The sequence below is a fragment of the Melozone crissalis genome, unplaced genomic scaffold, assembly GCF_028551555.1.
Source record: "Melozone crissalis strain CALT ecotype California unplaced genomic scaffold, PUWL_Pcris_2 ptg000042l_1, whole genome shotgun sequence".
Classification (NCBI taxonomy): domain Eukaryota; kingdom Metazoa; phylum Chordata; class Aves; order Passeriformes; family Passerellidae; genus Melozone; species Melozone crissalis.
This window is the reverse complement of record NW_026535820.1, coordinates 52,266,801-52,284,753: the sequence shown is the minus strand read 5'-3', so window position 1 is coordinate 52,284,753 and position 17,953 is coordinate 52,266,801. Positions and strand designations below refer to the sequence as shown.

Sequence of the window (17,953 nt, the reverse complement as noted above, 5' to 3'; positions counted from 1 at the left end):
ATACATGTAATTTTCTTACATCCATTTATTTGTCTATAATACTGCATTTGTTCAAGTAGGTTATCTACAGTATGTAAACATCCCTTGGATTGACCTCACACAGATTAGGAAAGCCCATCTAACCCATGTAGTTACCAAATATAGCTTTTTCTTTTTTTAAAATTTATTTGGCTTTCATTGGTAGAATCTAATCTTCACATTTGGCACATGGAAGAGACATCTACAGTGCAAAAGAGGCAGATTTTCTGGTTTTGTTCTGAGCAGTTTAGCAGAGTCATGGTTTAAAAAGAGTCAAGAAATAAATTTACACAAACTTGATAGGAGATGGATTAGTGTTAACGCCAGTGACTCACAGATCAGCCACTAAACTAGAGCAGAAATTCAAAGCCTCTTCCCCAGCCCTCTCAGTCACGTGGGAAAAGAACCTCCAACCTCAGCCTTGTTTCTAAAGGATTAAAAAAGAGCTCTGTTAGCAACAGAGGGAGGAGTTTAGTTTACAAGGAACCCTCTGAGATTCCAGTTTCAATTTTCTGCTTTGTGGATTTTTTCTTTTGTTAGCAAGCAATTCTTTTCTGTTTTAATGGGGAAAGAAATGACCAGTGGGAAGCAACTCTTCTGTGGGGACAACTTCTCAGTGAGTTGGAGATTACAGTTGGAGTTTATAGATCTTTGAACCCTGATGTATAGAGCTCAGTAAGCTGCCGTGTACAAAGGGGAGAGAAAGGAAGAGAGAGAGAGAGAGAGAGAGAGAGCAATGCCGTGGAGCTCTCCAATTTTGCTGTAAGAACCAGGAAAAAACTTCCTTCCTTCTGTTTCTCATAGGCTCAAAAATGTGACTTAATTTAACTGAGTAAAGCTGATCCAGAGAGACTTTCATTCACACCCTTCTTCCCATTCTCATCCAAGCACTGTATTGCTATTTTTTCATGAGGCCTCACCCATGTCCGTGGAAGCATCTGATGAGAATGGACCGAACTGGACACCGTTTCACATGGAAAGCCCTCTGCCATTCCTCTCCTGTTACCACAGAACCCCGCTGCTGTCCGTGGCCCCGTACATCTCAGCCAGCTTCTTGAAGCGCGGCCCCCAGTCCGTCAGGTAGTCGTAGCTCTGGTCTGAGTCTGTCGTCACGGACTGTAAGGAGCTGAGCGACTCCGCCACCGAGCCGTTCCCTTCAAACATGTAGGTCTGCAGGGAGTCGAAGGGAGGTGCCCACAGGTCCATGTCAGCTTCGTACAGCTTGGCGAGCACGTAGTTGTGGACGTTGTTGTCCATGATGCACGCCTGAGGCACGTATCGGGAGAGGCTCTCTATCTCAGGGAGCATGTCCTGCCGGTTCTTCACCACCAGCTGGGCCTCCCGCGGGTTCCACATGGCGGCGATGTCGAAGGCCTCCGTGTCCTCCTCCCCGCCGCCCTCGTCATCATACCTGACGATGTTCTCATGGATGTTCTCCTCCTCGTCAATGATGTATGGCTGCTTCCGCTGGCGCCGCATGGAGAGGATGAGGAGCACCAGCACTGCGGGAGCCAAGCAAGACATGGGGCTGTCAGCAAGGACACAGATCTTGCCGTGGCTTCAGACTTTCCTTGGCCCTACTTTCCCCTGGGTGAGCCCAACTAGCCCCTTGGATTTAAAGAGCTGCAGTGTTTGCAAGCTGAGAGTGTAGAAATCTCTCACTCCCCAGTCAAAACTGGTAGCTTGAGGTCCTGCTATCTGTCCCCTTTCTCACCTGAATTTTTAACTCCTGGTGACACTTAAATTATGGATATCTAGTGGTGCTTGCCTCTTTTAAGCTAGCTGGCTCAGAGGTCAGTTTATCTGCAGCAGCAGTGCCATAGAGATATTTTGCTTTCTGCTCTGTGGGTGGGTTTTGCAGCCTGCTTTGGGGATGCCTCTTGAGCTGGCCACTGCATGTGACAGAGATGGATGGTCCTAAGGCACCACCGTGATATGTCTGCCTACACAGCAAAACGCAGAGCTAGCCCTTAGTCTGCTGTAAGGAATTTTTTGTTTATCTGCAAGCCTCCTGCAGTGCTGCAGTGCTGGTGCTCCTCACCCCCGCTGTGCTTATTAGCATGGGGAAAAGTGGTTGTACAGGCACCAGAGCCCTTTTCTTTTGAAAATGTGCTTGGTGACTTGGTGACTATTTCCAGAGTTAGAACTCAGAAAAGATTTTGGATACTGAAATTTGGAGCAAATGAATCTAGGCTCCTTTGAACAGCCAGAACTGAGGCCCTTTAAAACAATTTTTCCTGTATCTTACTACACTGTTCCTCAAACTGGGTCCTTTGAAACTTCAGAGAATGCGTGTTTTGAGCTAGTATATCATGATTTGAGAGAGTGAACAAGGGAACTGAAGTTCTTTTGGTACCAACAGCTAACAGGGGACATAGGATGTCTGGGCAAGGAAAGCATGAAATTTAATTGTGGAGACAGAACTCATGCAAGACCCTCAGCCCCTTTACTGCAGCACAGGCACCATTTAAATGTAGAGTCACAAGGAAAAAGGATGGAGGTGGGGATATCTCTCTCCTAGATAAGAAATGGAACTGGATTTACCACTACTGTTTCCTGTGGATCAGGATGAGAAACTAACCCGCCCCAAGCCACAGCTCTCAATACTTTCCATTGCCATACCCTTGCAGGAAAGCATGGCCATATCAGACATCCTAGCACTTTGGGCATCTGGTAGAAATATTTGCAGGCAATACCTTTTCCCCCATTCCTACAGTCCAGATCCTGAAACCATATGCAGCTGACTACACCATGGGGTCCTTGATTTGGCGCTTTAGGCATGCATGCATCTACATATATAGGTATACACAGATATGTGTGTGTGTGTTTGGGTTCTACACCTTTGGTGCATCAGCACCATGGCCAGCACTGAGAAGTCTGTCCCTCCCAGGAAGAAGTGCAGGCTTTACCCAGCAGGACGAAGATGCAGGCGAGGATGGCGATGAGGGCCCCTCGGCTGAGGCTGACGGGCAGGACGTAGGCCTCGGCGTTGCAGGACATCACCACGCCCTCCTGGTCGCAGCTGCACACGTGCACGGTCAGCGTGCCCGTGCTGCTCAGCACCGGGCGCCCGTTGTCGCTGATCAGGATGGGCAGGTAGAAGGTGCTCTGCTCATTTTGTCTGAAGCCAGAGCGCCGTGTCAAAATCCATGCTGTATTGTCTAGGGGCAGGAAATAAACAGAGAGGACAGCTTATATGCAGAGCAAATACATTCAGCAGAGAAATAATGTTTAAAAAAAAACAGCCTTGGAGCCACATCAATTTTTTCTCCTCTCTTCTTTTTTTTTTTTTTTTTTTAAATCAGTTAATCACTAATAATTTTGCCTCTCCTTCCCCTCTTCCAGTATCTTCTCAGGCCATAGATCCAAACCTGAGAGGCATACACAACTTAGGAGCTGCCTTTACCCCTTGTGATACAAGATGCCCAGAGAAAACTCACAGTATTTAGATTTCAGAGGGCAAGACAGAAATGAGCAATTGAAGGCTCCTGTTTGCTTATGCTCAGCAGCTTTTCTAGATCTCAGACACTGCGACCATTTTGGACATGCTGGCATATAACCTTTGTCAACATGTGATGGTACTCTGTGGTTTTTGATACATGGCATGACCATCTGCTTGAGGCAACAAGCTATCTTAAAGCAGCAGCGAGTTGAAAATTCACAACTGAACATTTTTTCTGTGAAGTACATGCAATTTCTTTAGTACTTCTGCCATAGAAAAAAGCCAGAATGCTTTGTGTCATCGTCAGAATTATTCTGCTTTGATTTGACCATTCTGCTTCATTTAGTGTGACTGCCTATTTTTATAAGAACTTAAATCAAAAGGAATCAAAATGATGCTGCTGACAAAAATAGTAAAAGAGTGACCAAATAGCCAGTTGCCCTTGGCCATTTCAAGGGAAATTCCTACCTTTGGGGCTTTTTCCTTCATATTCAACATGCTTTTTAAAATGTCAACATTTACCAGTGGCATTTGAATTCTTTTCTATCTCCTCCCTCAAATTTCTCAGTATGTGCACCAAGTTTCCTAATCTAGAAAAGTGGAAAAAAAGTGAAAAATGGATTCGGGAGCTTGTTCTCAATTCTCATCTCAGGATGCCAAAGCAGAACTCTTTAGAGATGAGTGTTGATTTTTTCAGTGCTTTTGGAAAGTGCAGGACTGAATGTCTCCAGTGTGAACTGAGTCACCAAAGAGACTAAAGAAACTTGCATGAAAATTGTCCTTTCTTACAAACATGTCTGCAAGGCTAGGACCAAGAAAGATTACTGGGGAACAGTACAGGTACTTTTTCTCTTTGGCAGACCTACAAGCTCTGATTCTCTGCACTGATGCTGTGGCAGTTTTTGGGAAATTATCTTAATGCAGTTTCTTTTATTAGTTAGTTTTATTTCCTGTTCCCTTGGTTCAAAAGAGGTCACACAGTCTGGCCATCTGCATCTCCAGGTTGTTACTTATGTACATTTGCTATGCTTGAAAATGCAGGATGCTGATCAGCTGTCCCAGGTAGATTGGCACAATGGGATTGCTGCCTGGAAAAGGCAACAAACCTTCTGATCACAGGTAGACTCTGAAAAAAACCTAAAATATTAACATAGAAGTGTTCAATTTCCTTATTATTCCTCTGTCCATTCACTGCTCAGATTTAAATCTTGGCTGATTTTTTTTCAGTGTAGATACTAAGGTTACATGCAGATAAATTCAGCTATATGATCTACTGTGGTCTAGACACCAAAAATGATTTAATGGCTTTTTGAAGGGAAATCAGGATCTTCAACTCCATGTACAGCCAACTACGGAATATAGGCAAACTCAAGCTAGATTAGCCAGACTTGTCTCCTAGACTAAAACTATGGCCCAAATTACAAACTCTGTGCCTCTAGTCTTATGGCATCAGAGAGTACAGGCACACCTAAGTATTGAGATGTCAGGTTCCACACCTAAGTATTGAGATGTCAGATTGTGGGATCAATTTAAATTTGTGGTATGTTTTTAAAAAGAATCTCAGGGTCTTTTTTCTTGCATGTCAATGACATTTCAAGCTTTTACTCTAAAACCATAAAATTTTGAAGTGTGCTGCGTGTCTGCATGCAAATATATAGTGATTTGTAGTGTCTTGTTAAATCATGTGGTCCCAAGAACTTTGAGGAAAAAACACCATGTGCAAGATAAAATCCAAAAGTTGCTTAAAACTGATTATGTGTCAGTGTTTACCGATTTCACCTTTGATATGCAGTGCAGCTCTGAGTGTGTGCAGTGGGTATGGACAGACATAGGTAGGTATCTTCCTCACAACAAACAATAGGACAAGAGAAAATAGCCTCAAGTTGTGCTAAGGGAGGCTTGGATATTAGGAATAATTTCTTCACTGAATAGATGGTCAGGCATTGGAGAAGGCTGTCCAGGGAAGTGTTTGAGTCACCATCTCTGGAGACATTCAAAAGATGTGTAGATGGGGCAATTAGGGCTATGGTTTAGTGGGGGACTCAGAAGCATTAGATTAACAGTTGGACTCAATGATTTTGAAGGCCTTTTCCAACCTAAATGGCTCCATGATTCAGGAATGTGTCCCAAAGCTCATCAGAGAGCAGTACCCCGTGCCTCCCATGGCTTCTGGGCAAAGGGAATGCCATGGACAGGAGCCCTTGCCTGCCCAAGCCTTTCCCTTCTCTCTACTGGGGCACATACAAGTGCTTTCTCTCCCTTGGACTGTTTATGTGCCCTCTATATGTGCTCCACAGCTATTAATATCACACCTTTTCATCACTGGGCCAGTTTTGGCATGAGGAAAAGCAGCCCAAAGGCAGAAAGTGGCAAAGGGCTTTTATGCTCTTTCAATGAAAATACTTGAGTCACCCTAACTGGAGTAATTTGGTTGTATTTCTCTTTCCTGGGAGAAAGATTCACTTTCTTTAAACTGACTTACACTAGAAGTCACAGCTTCTATTCAGGTGACAGCAAACCTTCATTTCATGTAAAATTGCTCTTTGTGAGGGAAAAAAAGATTAATTATTCTGAGCTGGTCGTACTTTGCCTGCAAAAGAAGTCACAAGCTGTTGACAGGAGCTGTGTAAAATCAGGTAGTGAGAGATCTCAAGGGTTTTTAACCACTCTTTTCAGGCCAAAACCAAGTTTCTATAATCTAATATTGAAAGATATATATGTATAAATACCTCTGCTGTGATGCCCTGACCATATCATCCAGGTCTTAAATGTTCTTGGTAATTAAATTGTCTTTGTAACTCCCAGGATTACATTCTGGGCCTTTTGCTTCATTTTGCTTTGTACTAGGCAGGCATCCAAATCATCCTAAAGAATTGTTCTACCTGTTACTCTGCAAGTGAAATGCACTGGTGCCAAAGCTTGCTGTGTGACTCATCAAAAGCCAATGTGATTTGACGTGCTAGAGCAGTGCGAAGGACGAGCTGGAATGTGATGCAGCATGGCAGAAACTGGAATACACAATTTTATTCCAAATTTGATATCTGCTAAGCCCCAACCATCAAGAGAAGAGGGCTTGTGAGGACACGAAAGCCCTATTATATTAAAAAAGAACAAGCAGGCCTGATAAGAATGCACAATATTTTTCCTCTCAGCATCCAGCCCAGCAACTTTGGCTCGTGGAGGCTGGCTGGCAGCACTTGGCTCCAGCACTGAGCAGAGATGCTGAAGGTTGCGGCATGGCTGGTTCCACATCTGTGTGAAAACTGAACTTTCCACAGGCCTGCAGACTGGTGTCTTCATGTGGTTGTGAGAACAAGCCAGGGAGCACCATATTCCTGCAGCTTTCTGCCTCTCTGGAAATGATGTACCTCTCTGGAGAGGTCAGGGGAGCTAACCACTGTGTAGGTCCCAACCTTGAGATCAGAGCTAACCACTGCTCTTCTTACAAGAAAGGCTTGGTTTCTTTCTGCACACACCTGGAGAAGAACTGGGGATGATTAGCCTGACAATTCTGTTAGACTTTAAAACCTGATTGTAGTAATTATGAAGAGCTAGGAATAATATAAATAAATATTCCACCAGGAGTGGGAGAAAGAACAGAAGGAAGCAGGCAATCTAGACCCCACTGAGTTGGGGAAAGAGTCAAACCTTTCCTTGAGGATTTTCAGCTCACTGCTTACATGTGTGAAGTAAACCACAGATTTAGGGAAGGCAGAAATAGCTAAAAATTTTTCCCAGGAGAAATTTAATTGTAATGCAAAAGACTGCCAGGATACTATGCCTGGGTGGGCATGACAGATCCTGATTGTGCACCTATTATAAGAGGCTTCTGTCTTCAACAGTTCCTGGCTCCTAAAGATGGAGGGCAGTGATTAAGGTTCAACAGAAGATAAGCTCAGAGCTTAATCTAGAAATGCAGTAAACTTATTTTGTAGCTCATTCTTACAGCAAACCTCTCTTTCTAACTTATTCCCAGCATAGTCTCACCTGGAAGAGGGTGGAAGGAGGATGTCTTGCCACTGCCCTACAGCAGACACCAAAGAGATGGGAGACTCCAGCTCAATTTCCTGCTTCATCACATTTATCCTATAAGGCCTTGAGAAGCCATTTGTGCCCAGATTGTTGCAGCTATTTAACATGTCTATTTCTCATTGATTTTACTGAACTCAAAGAGAATCCAGCATGTAAGTAGCTTAATTTCTCCTTGCCCCAGATCCCCATCTATAAAGGAGAACAATAGGACTTCTCTGTCTGCTGAAGATATGCAAAGGATGAATAGTCTGAAGAAGTTCTCAGAGACCAAAATTACAAGGGCCAAAAAAAGAATGTAAAACAGCTCATCAGAATGCAAACTGTGATCTATCTGTTGCTCAGTATAAATCAAGGTTTTAATTGTTGCCAAGGAGGCTCCATGTCTTGCAGTTTCTCTTACTGCTATATTGGACAACCAAGTAATCAGCACAATTGCTAATCCTAACAGCGCCTTCCCGCAGCCTGGGAAGCATTCCTGTCTCGTGTTTATGGGCACAGGCTGGGACTAGCAAAGTGTGTTCTGTTTCTTGTCTAGCCAGCCTGTGACAAACAGTGTAGCTACCCCCTCTGTGCCCAAGTTACGTGATTTATATAGCTCTTAGTGGCCCCTAGATGAAATATAAGCATAAATTACTTTTACTGAAATGACTACTGCTCTCCAAATTGCTGAGGCAGTAAATAAACCCTTAATCATAGAGTCACAGAATATGCTGTGTTATAGGGGACACTTCAGGATGAGTCCAACTCCTGGCCCTGCACAGGATACACCAAGAGTCACACTGGGTGCCTGAGAACTTTGCCCAAGGGCTTCTTGAACTGAAACAGGTTTGGTGCTGTGACCACTTCCCTGGGGAGCCTTTCCAGTGCTCATACAGCCTCTGGGTGAAAAACCTCTTCCTCATATCCAACCTAAACCTTCCCTGACTTAGTTTCGTGCTCTTTTGTCGAGTCCTGTCACTGGTCACCAGAAAGAAGAGATCAGTACCTGCCGCGCTGCTTCCCTTCACAAGGAAATGATAGACTGCAATGAGGTCTCCCCTCAGCCTCCTCCAGGATGATCAGACCAGGTGACCCCAAATGCACCCTATACAGCTTCCCGTAAAATCCTTCACCATCCTCATGGCCCTTCTTTTGGATGCTCTCTAATAGCTTAATATTCTTCTTATACTATATTTTACTATGTGGATCATTCAAATAGTCAGTGGTTTGATACTTATAATTTTTATTTCAAATTTGTAACTAATAGTACCTTAAGCTTCTTGTTATATACACATATACACATATATACATACATACATACATACATACATACATATATATATATATATATATATATATATATATGTATGTATGTATATGGAAAACTGGTGTTTTATAGAGAGTGGGAAGCCCAGCCATTTGGTCGCTGCTGTCACTATAAATTATTGCAAACATGGCCTGAGACAGAAAAAGTGCATCTGATGCTGGGAGTTTTGCGAGTTTCTTTTTTTAGAACAATGCCTTGAGGTTGAAATGAGCTTTCTTTGCCAAATGCTTTAGCGATAGTTGTGTTATATTTGTTCATTTATTTTGGCAATAAATACTCACAGATAAAAAAGACAAGGAGAGATAGAAGGGGATAAAAATGCAAGAAATTGTGTGGGGAGCTTTCAGGGACACTACAGAGAAAAATACTTTTGGGATGAAAGAGCATGCTGTGGAGGAGGGCTCCAGACACTGCAAGTACCATGTTTTAAGACATGTTTGGTAAGTGAATGCATGGGATTCTTTATAAGCCTTTATGTTGCTCTTTGATATGCCTGGAGTGGCCCAGATAGCGGCTTATGGAAGTAAGTGTGGCAAGCAGTGTGTGGGAGCAAGGCTGGGCTTGGAGGCTGGCCATAGATGCTGCAGGTGGCCAGTCTTTCTCTCCATTTATCCTGGATTTGCTTGCTGATCCGTGGTACTTTACACACTAAACTCATACAACCCAGCCCCTCAGTACTGACTTTCCAAGCTCTGTATAAGGTCACTCAAGGTCATCCCTCTTTCCTAAGGAAGGCTGGTGTGGGTGCGATTTTAGCCATGGAAATCATCTATCAACAGCAGTCATGCAAAGGCCTGCTACGGCAGGACTTTCCTGCAGGGTGCAAAACCACCAAAGCTTTCCCAAAATAATCAAATTCCACTGGTTAAAATGCTCAAATGCCAGTGATTTACCATGAGTCTTCCCACTGGTGTTTCAGTTTCTACTTAGGTCATCTTACACAGACCTTTAGCTGTACACCAAGTTACTTCCCCAAGGGTCTGCGAGTCCTCCCTACTTCCCTCTTTCTCTAGGGAAATGAGGATGTGCAAGGAGAAAGAAAAAAGAGCTTGGGGGAAAAGACTGAAACAGTACAAAAACCTTCCTTTTTTCTGTGCCTGGGAGAAAACATGAAGAGCACAAAAAAAAAAAAAAGAGCAATGTAATTCCCTTCAGATTTGTCTTCTAGTTCCAGTTACTATCCTACCTTTAAGCATCTCCTTTTGAGCAAATGCAATTTCCACTTCGATAATCCGAGATGCCTGCAGCCTGACCAAAAGACCTGAATTTGCACAAAACACTGGCACATTTCCTCGAAAAAGGAAAAGGAGCCTATTGCTAGAGAATATTTATAGAGAAGAAAATATCCTATAACCTTCAAGTGTATTAAATAATATGTCATTTTATTATTGCCTTTAAGGAGCAGGTGTCACTTGGTATTATTTGAAATGGCAATCTTATCACCCACTGTAAGTCACAGCTTCTCAAGTCCAATTCAGGCATTAGAAATTAGAGTAGCTAACTGTCTGTGTCCACTCTGGTTACCTTGATTGTCCCTTAGAGTAAAGTTGGGGTTGTTGGCTGCCTCTGGTGCCAGGCTGTAGTAGAAGTGCTGACCCTCCTGTGGGTCATCCCTGTCAATGGCACTCACTGTCTGGATCAGCTACAAAACACAAGAGAAAAGTAGAAATGGGTGAGAAGCAAAATATTTATAATATAAATAACAATCAAACTGATAACAGGTATTTTATATCTATAAATATAAGCAACTGGAGCATTTCAATAAAATTGCTCTCCAGAGGTACAATCTTCTGTCAAGAAGAGACTCAAAAGCTTGCAGGGGGTCATCTGTTTTTCTGTGGTCATGCACATCACTTTTAAACAAAGGAAGAGCTATTCCGTTTACCTCAAATAACAGATGCTTTCCTGTCATGCATCCCTATCTTCTGTTGCACATTTCTTTTTGTCTTTTGGAGGCCCAGGTTTTTCAGAAGATTTATTGTGCATTAGAGAGCTTGTAAGAAAGCTCATATTTACTTTCAGCTTCATTATGCAGGTAGAAAAGGACTTCAGGTTGATTATTTTGCCACTCTTTTAGTTTTAAATCAATAAAATTCTTCCCAAGATGTCAGCAGAAATGAGAGAAAAGCCAACCATGCAGAATGCATATGTAATAAATAACACCAAACTAAAGAAACAAAGACAATGCTAAATCCAGAAAGAGATTTGTTACTTCACTTATAGAGGCTTTGTAAAGTAGGTCTAACAGCTTGAAGCACAATGAGCACTGTCTGAATAAACATTCTGGCATCTTTTTGGACAAGGAATAAATCTTCACCTGGATTTTTTTAACTTGAAAGTTATTTTGGGATTCAAAGGCAAATGTCAGACCCATAAAGGCTCTTTCACCATGTTAAAACTGATTTCAGAACTTTTTAAAATGTGGTAATAGAATTTAGTGTTCCCTGCTGAAGGAAGTAGTCCAGGTTAGCATTCATAATAATATTGAACTTAAACAGCTTATTACCTAGAACACTCCCTTCAAAACCAGGAGAAACGGTCTAGGCAGTGGCTTCTATTGCCTATATTACTAAAAAGCTCTGTAAACTGGTGAGATGAAAATATTCTACACATGATAGTTGTAAGGACAGTTACCCCAGCAGTGAGCAGCTATTTCATTCTGTTTCACGCAGCTGGGAGAAGCTTCTGCAAACACACAGTGATACTAGCATAATTTTTCCTTCACAGATCACGAGAGGTGTGTCTGTGTGTTTAAGTGCTATTTAAGCTAGTCAGCTGTGCGTGAGGAGGCACCAGTCCCCACAGTGGACGCTGGTGGTGGAGCAAGAGGAGGCTGCCCACAAACAATCAGCAGCAGAGCTTGCAGCAGGTCCAGCCAGGGAGAGCTCACATCTGTCTCTGGCACTGGTGACCTTGTTCAAAGGCTTTGATGGGGTTTTGGAAGGGAGAGGAGAAGAATCTTCACCGCTTGCTTGCAGCTGCTCCTTTAGAGTGCGTGCAACGGGAAGTCTTGTGTTGCTTTTGACTCCCTGTGATCTCCAGTTCACAGCAGAACATATTCTGCTTGGCACCCCTTTGAACCTGACGTAGTGAGTTATGTCCAGCTCCCATAAGTCCAGGTGTGCTTAAGGCTCTTTAAACATTTAGTAGTAAGACTTGACTGTCTGTCACACGTGGCCTGAGCTGGTTCTGTGGCACTTCTCATAACACTTCTCCTCTCTTTGATGCTGCTACAGGACACACTGGCTGTTTGCCTGCTGGCACATGCCTAAGGGAAGGCTTTATTTCAGCTATGAAATGTATTGTGCAGTGAGCCTAGAATCTACTTTGGGAGAATAAAAGAAATGTGGGAGAAACAGAAGAGATACTCTATGTGATGCTCCTTCTAGTGGGATATGCTTGCCTTTGGAATGAAGCACAGACAGCTGCTGATAAGAGTTCAGATGAAATGTGTGAGTAGCTGAGCCCTCTTCCCAACACTCACCCTTCCTGGCATGCTGCCTCCATGTAGGACAGCATACCCTTCCCAACCCCTGGGGGTACGAGCATTTCTCACCTGGCCTGCTTTGGCATTTTCACAAACAAAAGCTTCATAAAATCTCGCAAACTCTGGCGCATTATCATTCACATCCAGGACTTTCACTGTCACAGAGACGCTGCCCACCTGTGAGGGGTTATCTGGAACAAGAAGGTTTAATGTAAGGAAAGGCAGAATGTGGGAAGGGGAAGAGGCTGCTCCTCACTTGGCTCAAGAGGTAAATCAGTTTTTCCACTACTAGCTTGTGTTAAATCACATTTTCCCATTGGGAACTGTGGTGACTTGGGTATTGTGTGACTCAGAGTGAAGCTGCAAATGCTGCTCTCGGTCTAGCCTGACTTCCCATTTAATCACATATTTTACAAACAAAGCAATTCTGTAAAAGTCTTCAACCTGGTTCAGTCCAGTGAATTATTTCTACAGCAAATGTTTTAGACAATGCCCCATTTTTTTTTAAATTGTCCTTCAACTGGGCAATACTCTTTGTTGAGCCTCCCTACAGATAGCATGAATTTGGAAGGTACTTTTTAAAGGACAGACGTGTTATTTAGAACTTGTTAAAAATGGCAGTTTCTATCTCCAGTTCAGAGATGGTTTTGCTCAAAATTTATGTTCCTTGAACTCAAAAATAGTGTCAAGTCTTTGATACTTTGTACAGAGAGGTTTAAAATGTAATAACACATGAAATTGAACAGAAAAGCTTTCAGTGAAGCTTAAAATTGCAATGAAAATTTTACATTCTGCATGACATCATTTGTGATGTTTCTGTCCCACTGGTGCATTAACTTTCTTTGTCAGTAAATCTGTACATCTTTTCGCATATCTTCACAAATTCCAAACTAAGTGGCTACAGAATAATTTGTTTTTCTTACTGTTCTTGTCTGCCTCAAATTGTCTTTCCCCCCCTCATTTAATGATAAAATAAAACTAATCAGAAGGAAAAAAATGTTAAGGGATCAGAAGAAGTGCAAAAATCAAGAAATTTTTTAAAATATTAGTATTTCATCTTCTTTTCAGCGGTAGCATTTTGTACATTTACCTCCAAATATATCTCCCTTTATAGCAAGAAATGATATATTCATATAAACAATAGAGAGTTTGCATAAACTCTGGAATTTTTATTAAATGTTCAGTGTAGTGCAATTCACAACATGTGTTGCATTGTGTCATTCAGATAACCCTCAAACTATGTTGTTTCTCCCTAATTTGTAATGTAATCCTTCAGCTTCCCACATAAGCATACATACATCTTGCTAACACACCTGTTGTTGTGGCAGGTGAGTTCACACTCTTAGAAATAATTGATCTAACCTTTAGGGCTATTCAGGAGTGCAGAGCTATGAAATTTTTGAAACTACTCACTAAATTTAAATGCACATGTACAGAGCAAAACTGACAGAGGATTGATGGAAAGGGAATAAAGGAAGACGTGCCTTCCTATTGCTCTCACCCTCAATGCTGCTACAGGGGCAGCTTTTACAGACTCATGGTATTGCAATGGCCATTGGTGGCTGAAAATAAAAGTAGTGTCAAAACAGATGGGGGTGAAATTCCATTGTCTCAACCACTTTCACTACTTAAAAGGGCACAGAAAGGCATCATGTGCTGGAACAGCCTGCAAATATGTGGCAGAGTAACTCCAACTCTTGTGAAATATTTCCCCTGCTTTCAAGCTGGCTGATTGCAATTTGGGCAAACCTGTTGAAACTTTGTTCCTCTCAAAGTGCTCCGTATCTCTGGCACAGGCTAGATGTGCAGGAAGCTTTCTGAGACACAAGGAATGACTCAGCTATTGGCACCAAGCTGCAGAAAAGCTGCTGCCCCTCACAGATGAACTGAGATCCTGAGCAAAAGCTATGTGAACCGAAGAAATTTCAGGTGAAGACTAGGTGAACCTTTTATTTGCTTATATGTCTGAAGCTCCTTTATGAAGCTCACATCTGTGAGCATTTCAAACTCAGCTAAATTTTTCATACTGACACAATGAAGTGAGCATCTCCTTCTTCTCACAGCCTTGAAAAATACCCAGCACAGATGAATCCTGAGCTGAGTTTTAGCTCATTGTAAAAGCCAAAAGCATAATGAGTTCAGCATACTCGAAGATCCCAAAGCACTCTGGCCCAAATTATTTATGTAGCAAGCAGATGGCGATGTCATTTACTTGGTGCTGAACCAGAGCAGATTTCAACTAGTGACCTAGCAGTGTAGGATCACTGCCGCCTACCCATCCCTGCACCACTCAATCCTCCCAGGCAGGACTGGGAGCTCTAGCAGCTGTGCAGCCTTTGCAGTATTTTCTTTAGCCTGGCTTTCTGAAGTGAGAGGGCTCTGCGAGAAACACATCAGGAGGAGTTTTAAATAAATCCCTGGAATGCTAATGAATTGAAAAAGAAGGACTCTGCATTTAATTGCCATCCTCTATGCCTCCCACCACCCTGTGAAAATGAGCATAAAAAAATAAATAAAATGCAGTATTTGCTGGTTGATGTCAGAGGAGCAATTCACTTAATGCGCCTTCCCACTCGGTGCATAACAATATGTGAACTTTGAATTCAGGCCCCTCAGCCTGCTTTGTCTGCTGTATCTCTTTAGTCTGTGTTCAGTCTGCATTCTCCTTACTCAGCTCCATGGCCAGCACTGTGATGTTGTGCCAAGAAATGTCCTCCCGGTCAAGAGGTCTTGCGGTCATCAGTGCTCCCGATGTTATGTCGACATAAAAGAACCGTCCCGGATCACTGCTCCTGTCAATCGAGTATCTGCAAGAGCACATACGAAAAACATTATGCAACCCTTGTGAAAACTGTGTGTTACAGCCACCAAAGTAACCCAGCAATGGGGACAGTGTTGTACAAAGCAGATCCACATTCTTCCACAACCTAGTTATGTGCTCCTTTGACTTGCATAGGTCCAGAGTGAGATGCTGGAAAAAGTTCATGTGGCTAATGCCATTTAGCAGTTAGTACTTGAATGGAGCTGGAAGACAGGAAGATTTAGAGGAAGAAGCCTCAAAGTAAGGCACAGAACAGTGCAAGAACATCTGCTTTACAGAGAAAATCTGCCAGTGAGGAGTACAATTTTTTTTCTGAGAGAACTAATTATGCCCTGTCTCTAGGCAAATTCAGACAGGATGAAAATGGCTTCAGATCAGCTCATTCTCTGAGCCCCTAGGTTGATGAGGAGGAACCATTCCCTTCCTTTTATTCTGTATTCTCTCCTTCTTGAGGGGAACAAACTCCACCTGCATCCTGAAGCATGTCACTGATGGAGCTGTGTCAGCACAAGGGGGATGTGTGCCTTTCTCACAGCATCCAGTCAGAGAAAACAGCTCCCTCTGTGAGGCTGATTCATTGTAGTTACTGAACCTTCCTGGCCAATGTCAGTTCAGTGCTGGGAACCAGCTTCCTGCACCTGTGAGTGGGGGAATGTGGTGGTGCCTGCAGGCCAGAAAACCTGGGCAGGGAGGCAGCTGATGGAGAGAGGTCACTGCAGTACTCGGTCAGAGGGACGATTTCTCAGGGTGGGTAAAATACTCAGTATCCTTCACAGGCATTGCCTTGCTCTTACAGGCACTTTGTGCAAGCTGCCTTCCCAGCTGACTGTTAGCATGGCAAGGGATACTTTGGCCAAAGCCACACACAGGCCTAGGTAAATGTCACAGCCTAGAACAGAGACCAGACTTTCTGTCCTTTTTGTTGGTACTTTCATCAGAGTGGACGGGAATTGAAAGCATTAGTCACAACAGACACTGAACAGGGCTCATTCTTCTGAATTTTCTCCTTTCAGCATGAATGCATTCACTGGAACAAGCATGACAGCCTTTTCTTTATATAGGGACTTATTAAACCAGGATATAAAACACTATTGAGATATTTTGTTGGGAAATTCCTTTACACTCTTTTTCAGAACAATCAAAGAGGAAGGGATGGCAGGTTTGTATCCCTTTCCTTCCCAGTCCTTCCTAACTCTTCATCAATAAAAAGATTCCTCAGGCATTTGATTTATTTAGACAATGAGTGTTCGTATATTTTGATATAATAATTATTCTTGTATGAGTGCTATAAAAATAATTTCTCTGACATTTTAAGGCCAATGAATATCTGAAATTGACTATAGCCTTGTGATTAGTGGTTCAAAAATAAGCACCGGTGTCAAGAGGCACAGGTGGATCTTTTTCTAGATTCTCCAGCTAAGTTCTCTTGTTAAGTGTACCTGCTCCTGCACACTTGTTTTCACTGTACTATTTAGATAATCTTCCTGAATAATTTAAAAACAATCATGGCATATTTCCAACCATCAGAATTTCACAGTGTGGGAGCCAGGTACTGGATGCTGGGAAAGTAAGGACTTGAGCCAGGTCACAGTTTAAATTTCAGATGGATTTCTGCTGGTGCAACATAGTAAATCTTTGGGATTATTATCTTTCTTAGCTTGCCTAGCCCTGTGCAAAGTGAATTCAGCTTAAAACGTTGCCAGGCTGATACTGCATGGAGTTGGAATGAATGGAGGAGACCATAGAAAAGGCAAGAACTAATTCTTACTATCTGCATTATAGACAGCACTACAAATGGTATTTATTATTAATTTTTAAATCTGTTCCTTTACCTCAACATGGGGGAAAAGGAGGGAAGGAATGAGGGAAGAAAGGGCAGTGGAAAAGGAGGAAGGGGGGGAGAAAAGAGGATGGCAGTTGTCAAAGAACAGAGTTACAAAAGAGTCTGTGCATATTTACAACTTTTTTTTTAAAATGTATCTTTGTTGATGGATTCTGTGGTTTATAGAGTGTTGTTCATCAAGGGCAGAGCTTCAGTCACTGCAAAGCTCTGAAACAACTAAGAAAAAACTCATTAAAAATTACAATGATCAATTCTACCCTCGGATAGTCCTCAGAATTGTTTTTATACTATTTTAAGCAGATTAGCAGAGAGCTGTTTGCATTGCAGGGTTTAGATGATGCCAGACAGTATTCAATCAGCAAAATAGGATGCAAATGGAAAAAAGTTTAGAGTAATGAAATTGTGATGCAGACAGTATAATAGTTTTACTGAGGAATTTGAGGCAATGTCATGAGAAGTATGATAACCTTATAATGTAGGCAGAAAAGATAGGTATATTAAAGTAGCAGAGATGAAAAAAAATAATTAGACCAGCAACACAGAGTGCCATACCATTAAGAAGAACAGGCTTTGTGTCTGCTCAGATCTTCTAGCTGAAGCCCACAGGATTGCTCATTTAGATTTTACTTTTTTTCAAAAAATCCTAGTACTCAATGTTTCAACTCCCTCCTGTATTTCCCAGGACTGTTCCTGGACACAAGCATGTCAGAAGATGGGCCAATGCATGGGTAGTCAAACAGCAGCTCAACACCTGAAACTCTCAGATGAGAGGAGCAGCCAACCTCCTGGGATAATCAAAGTGCCTGCACTAGTAGGTAGTGAAAATTTCTGTGTGGGCTGGCCTTGGACAAGAACACTCTCTGATAAATGAGGCTGGCAGTGGCCAGCAGCCACTATGGAAGAGAGTGCTGTCATCACACAAATCTGCTCCTTTGGCTCCTTGCTGAGTTGCACCTATGAAGCTCCCATGGTTGTAAATGCACCTTTATCTTTCTTACTGCCTT

The 17,953-nt window shown here is 42.5% G+C and overlaps 1 protein-coding gene across 1 annotated transcript in view; it reads right to left on the bottom strand.

Annotated features, from left to right (window-relative positions):
* Nucleotides 1-630: 630 nt before the first annotated feature.
* Nucleotides 631-17,953, bottom strand: part of CDH20 (cadherin 20) — a 118,515-nt gene continuing 101,192 nt past the window's right edge. The window contains exons 8-12 of the mRNA XM_054284979.1: nt 14,956-15,092; nt 12,355-12,476; nt 10,323-10,440; nt 2,928-3,179; nt 631-1,520 (exon numbers count right to left, since the gene is read on the bottom strand). Of these exons, the coding sequence (XP_054140954.1) occupies nt 1,021-1,520; nt 2,928-3,179; nt 10,323-10,440; nt 12,355-12,476; nt 14,956-15,092 (1,129 nt within the window). The 3' untranslated portion in view covers nt 631-1,020. The remainder of the gene's footprint in view (nt 1,521-2,927; nt 3,180-10,322; nt 10,441-12,354; nt 12,477-14,955; nt 15,093-17,953) is intronic.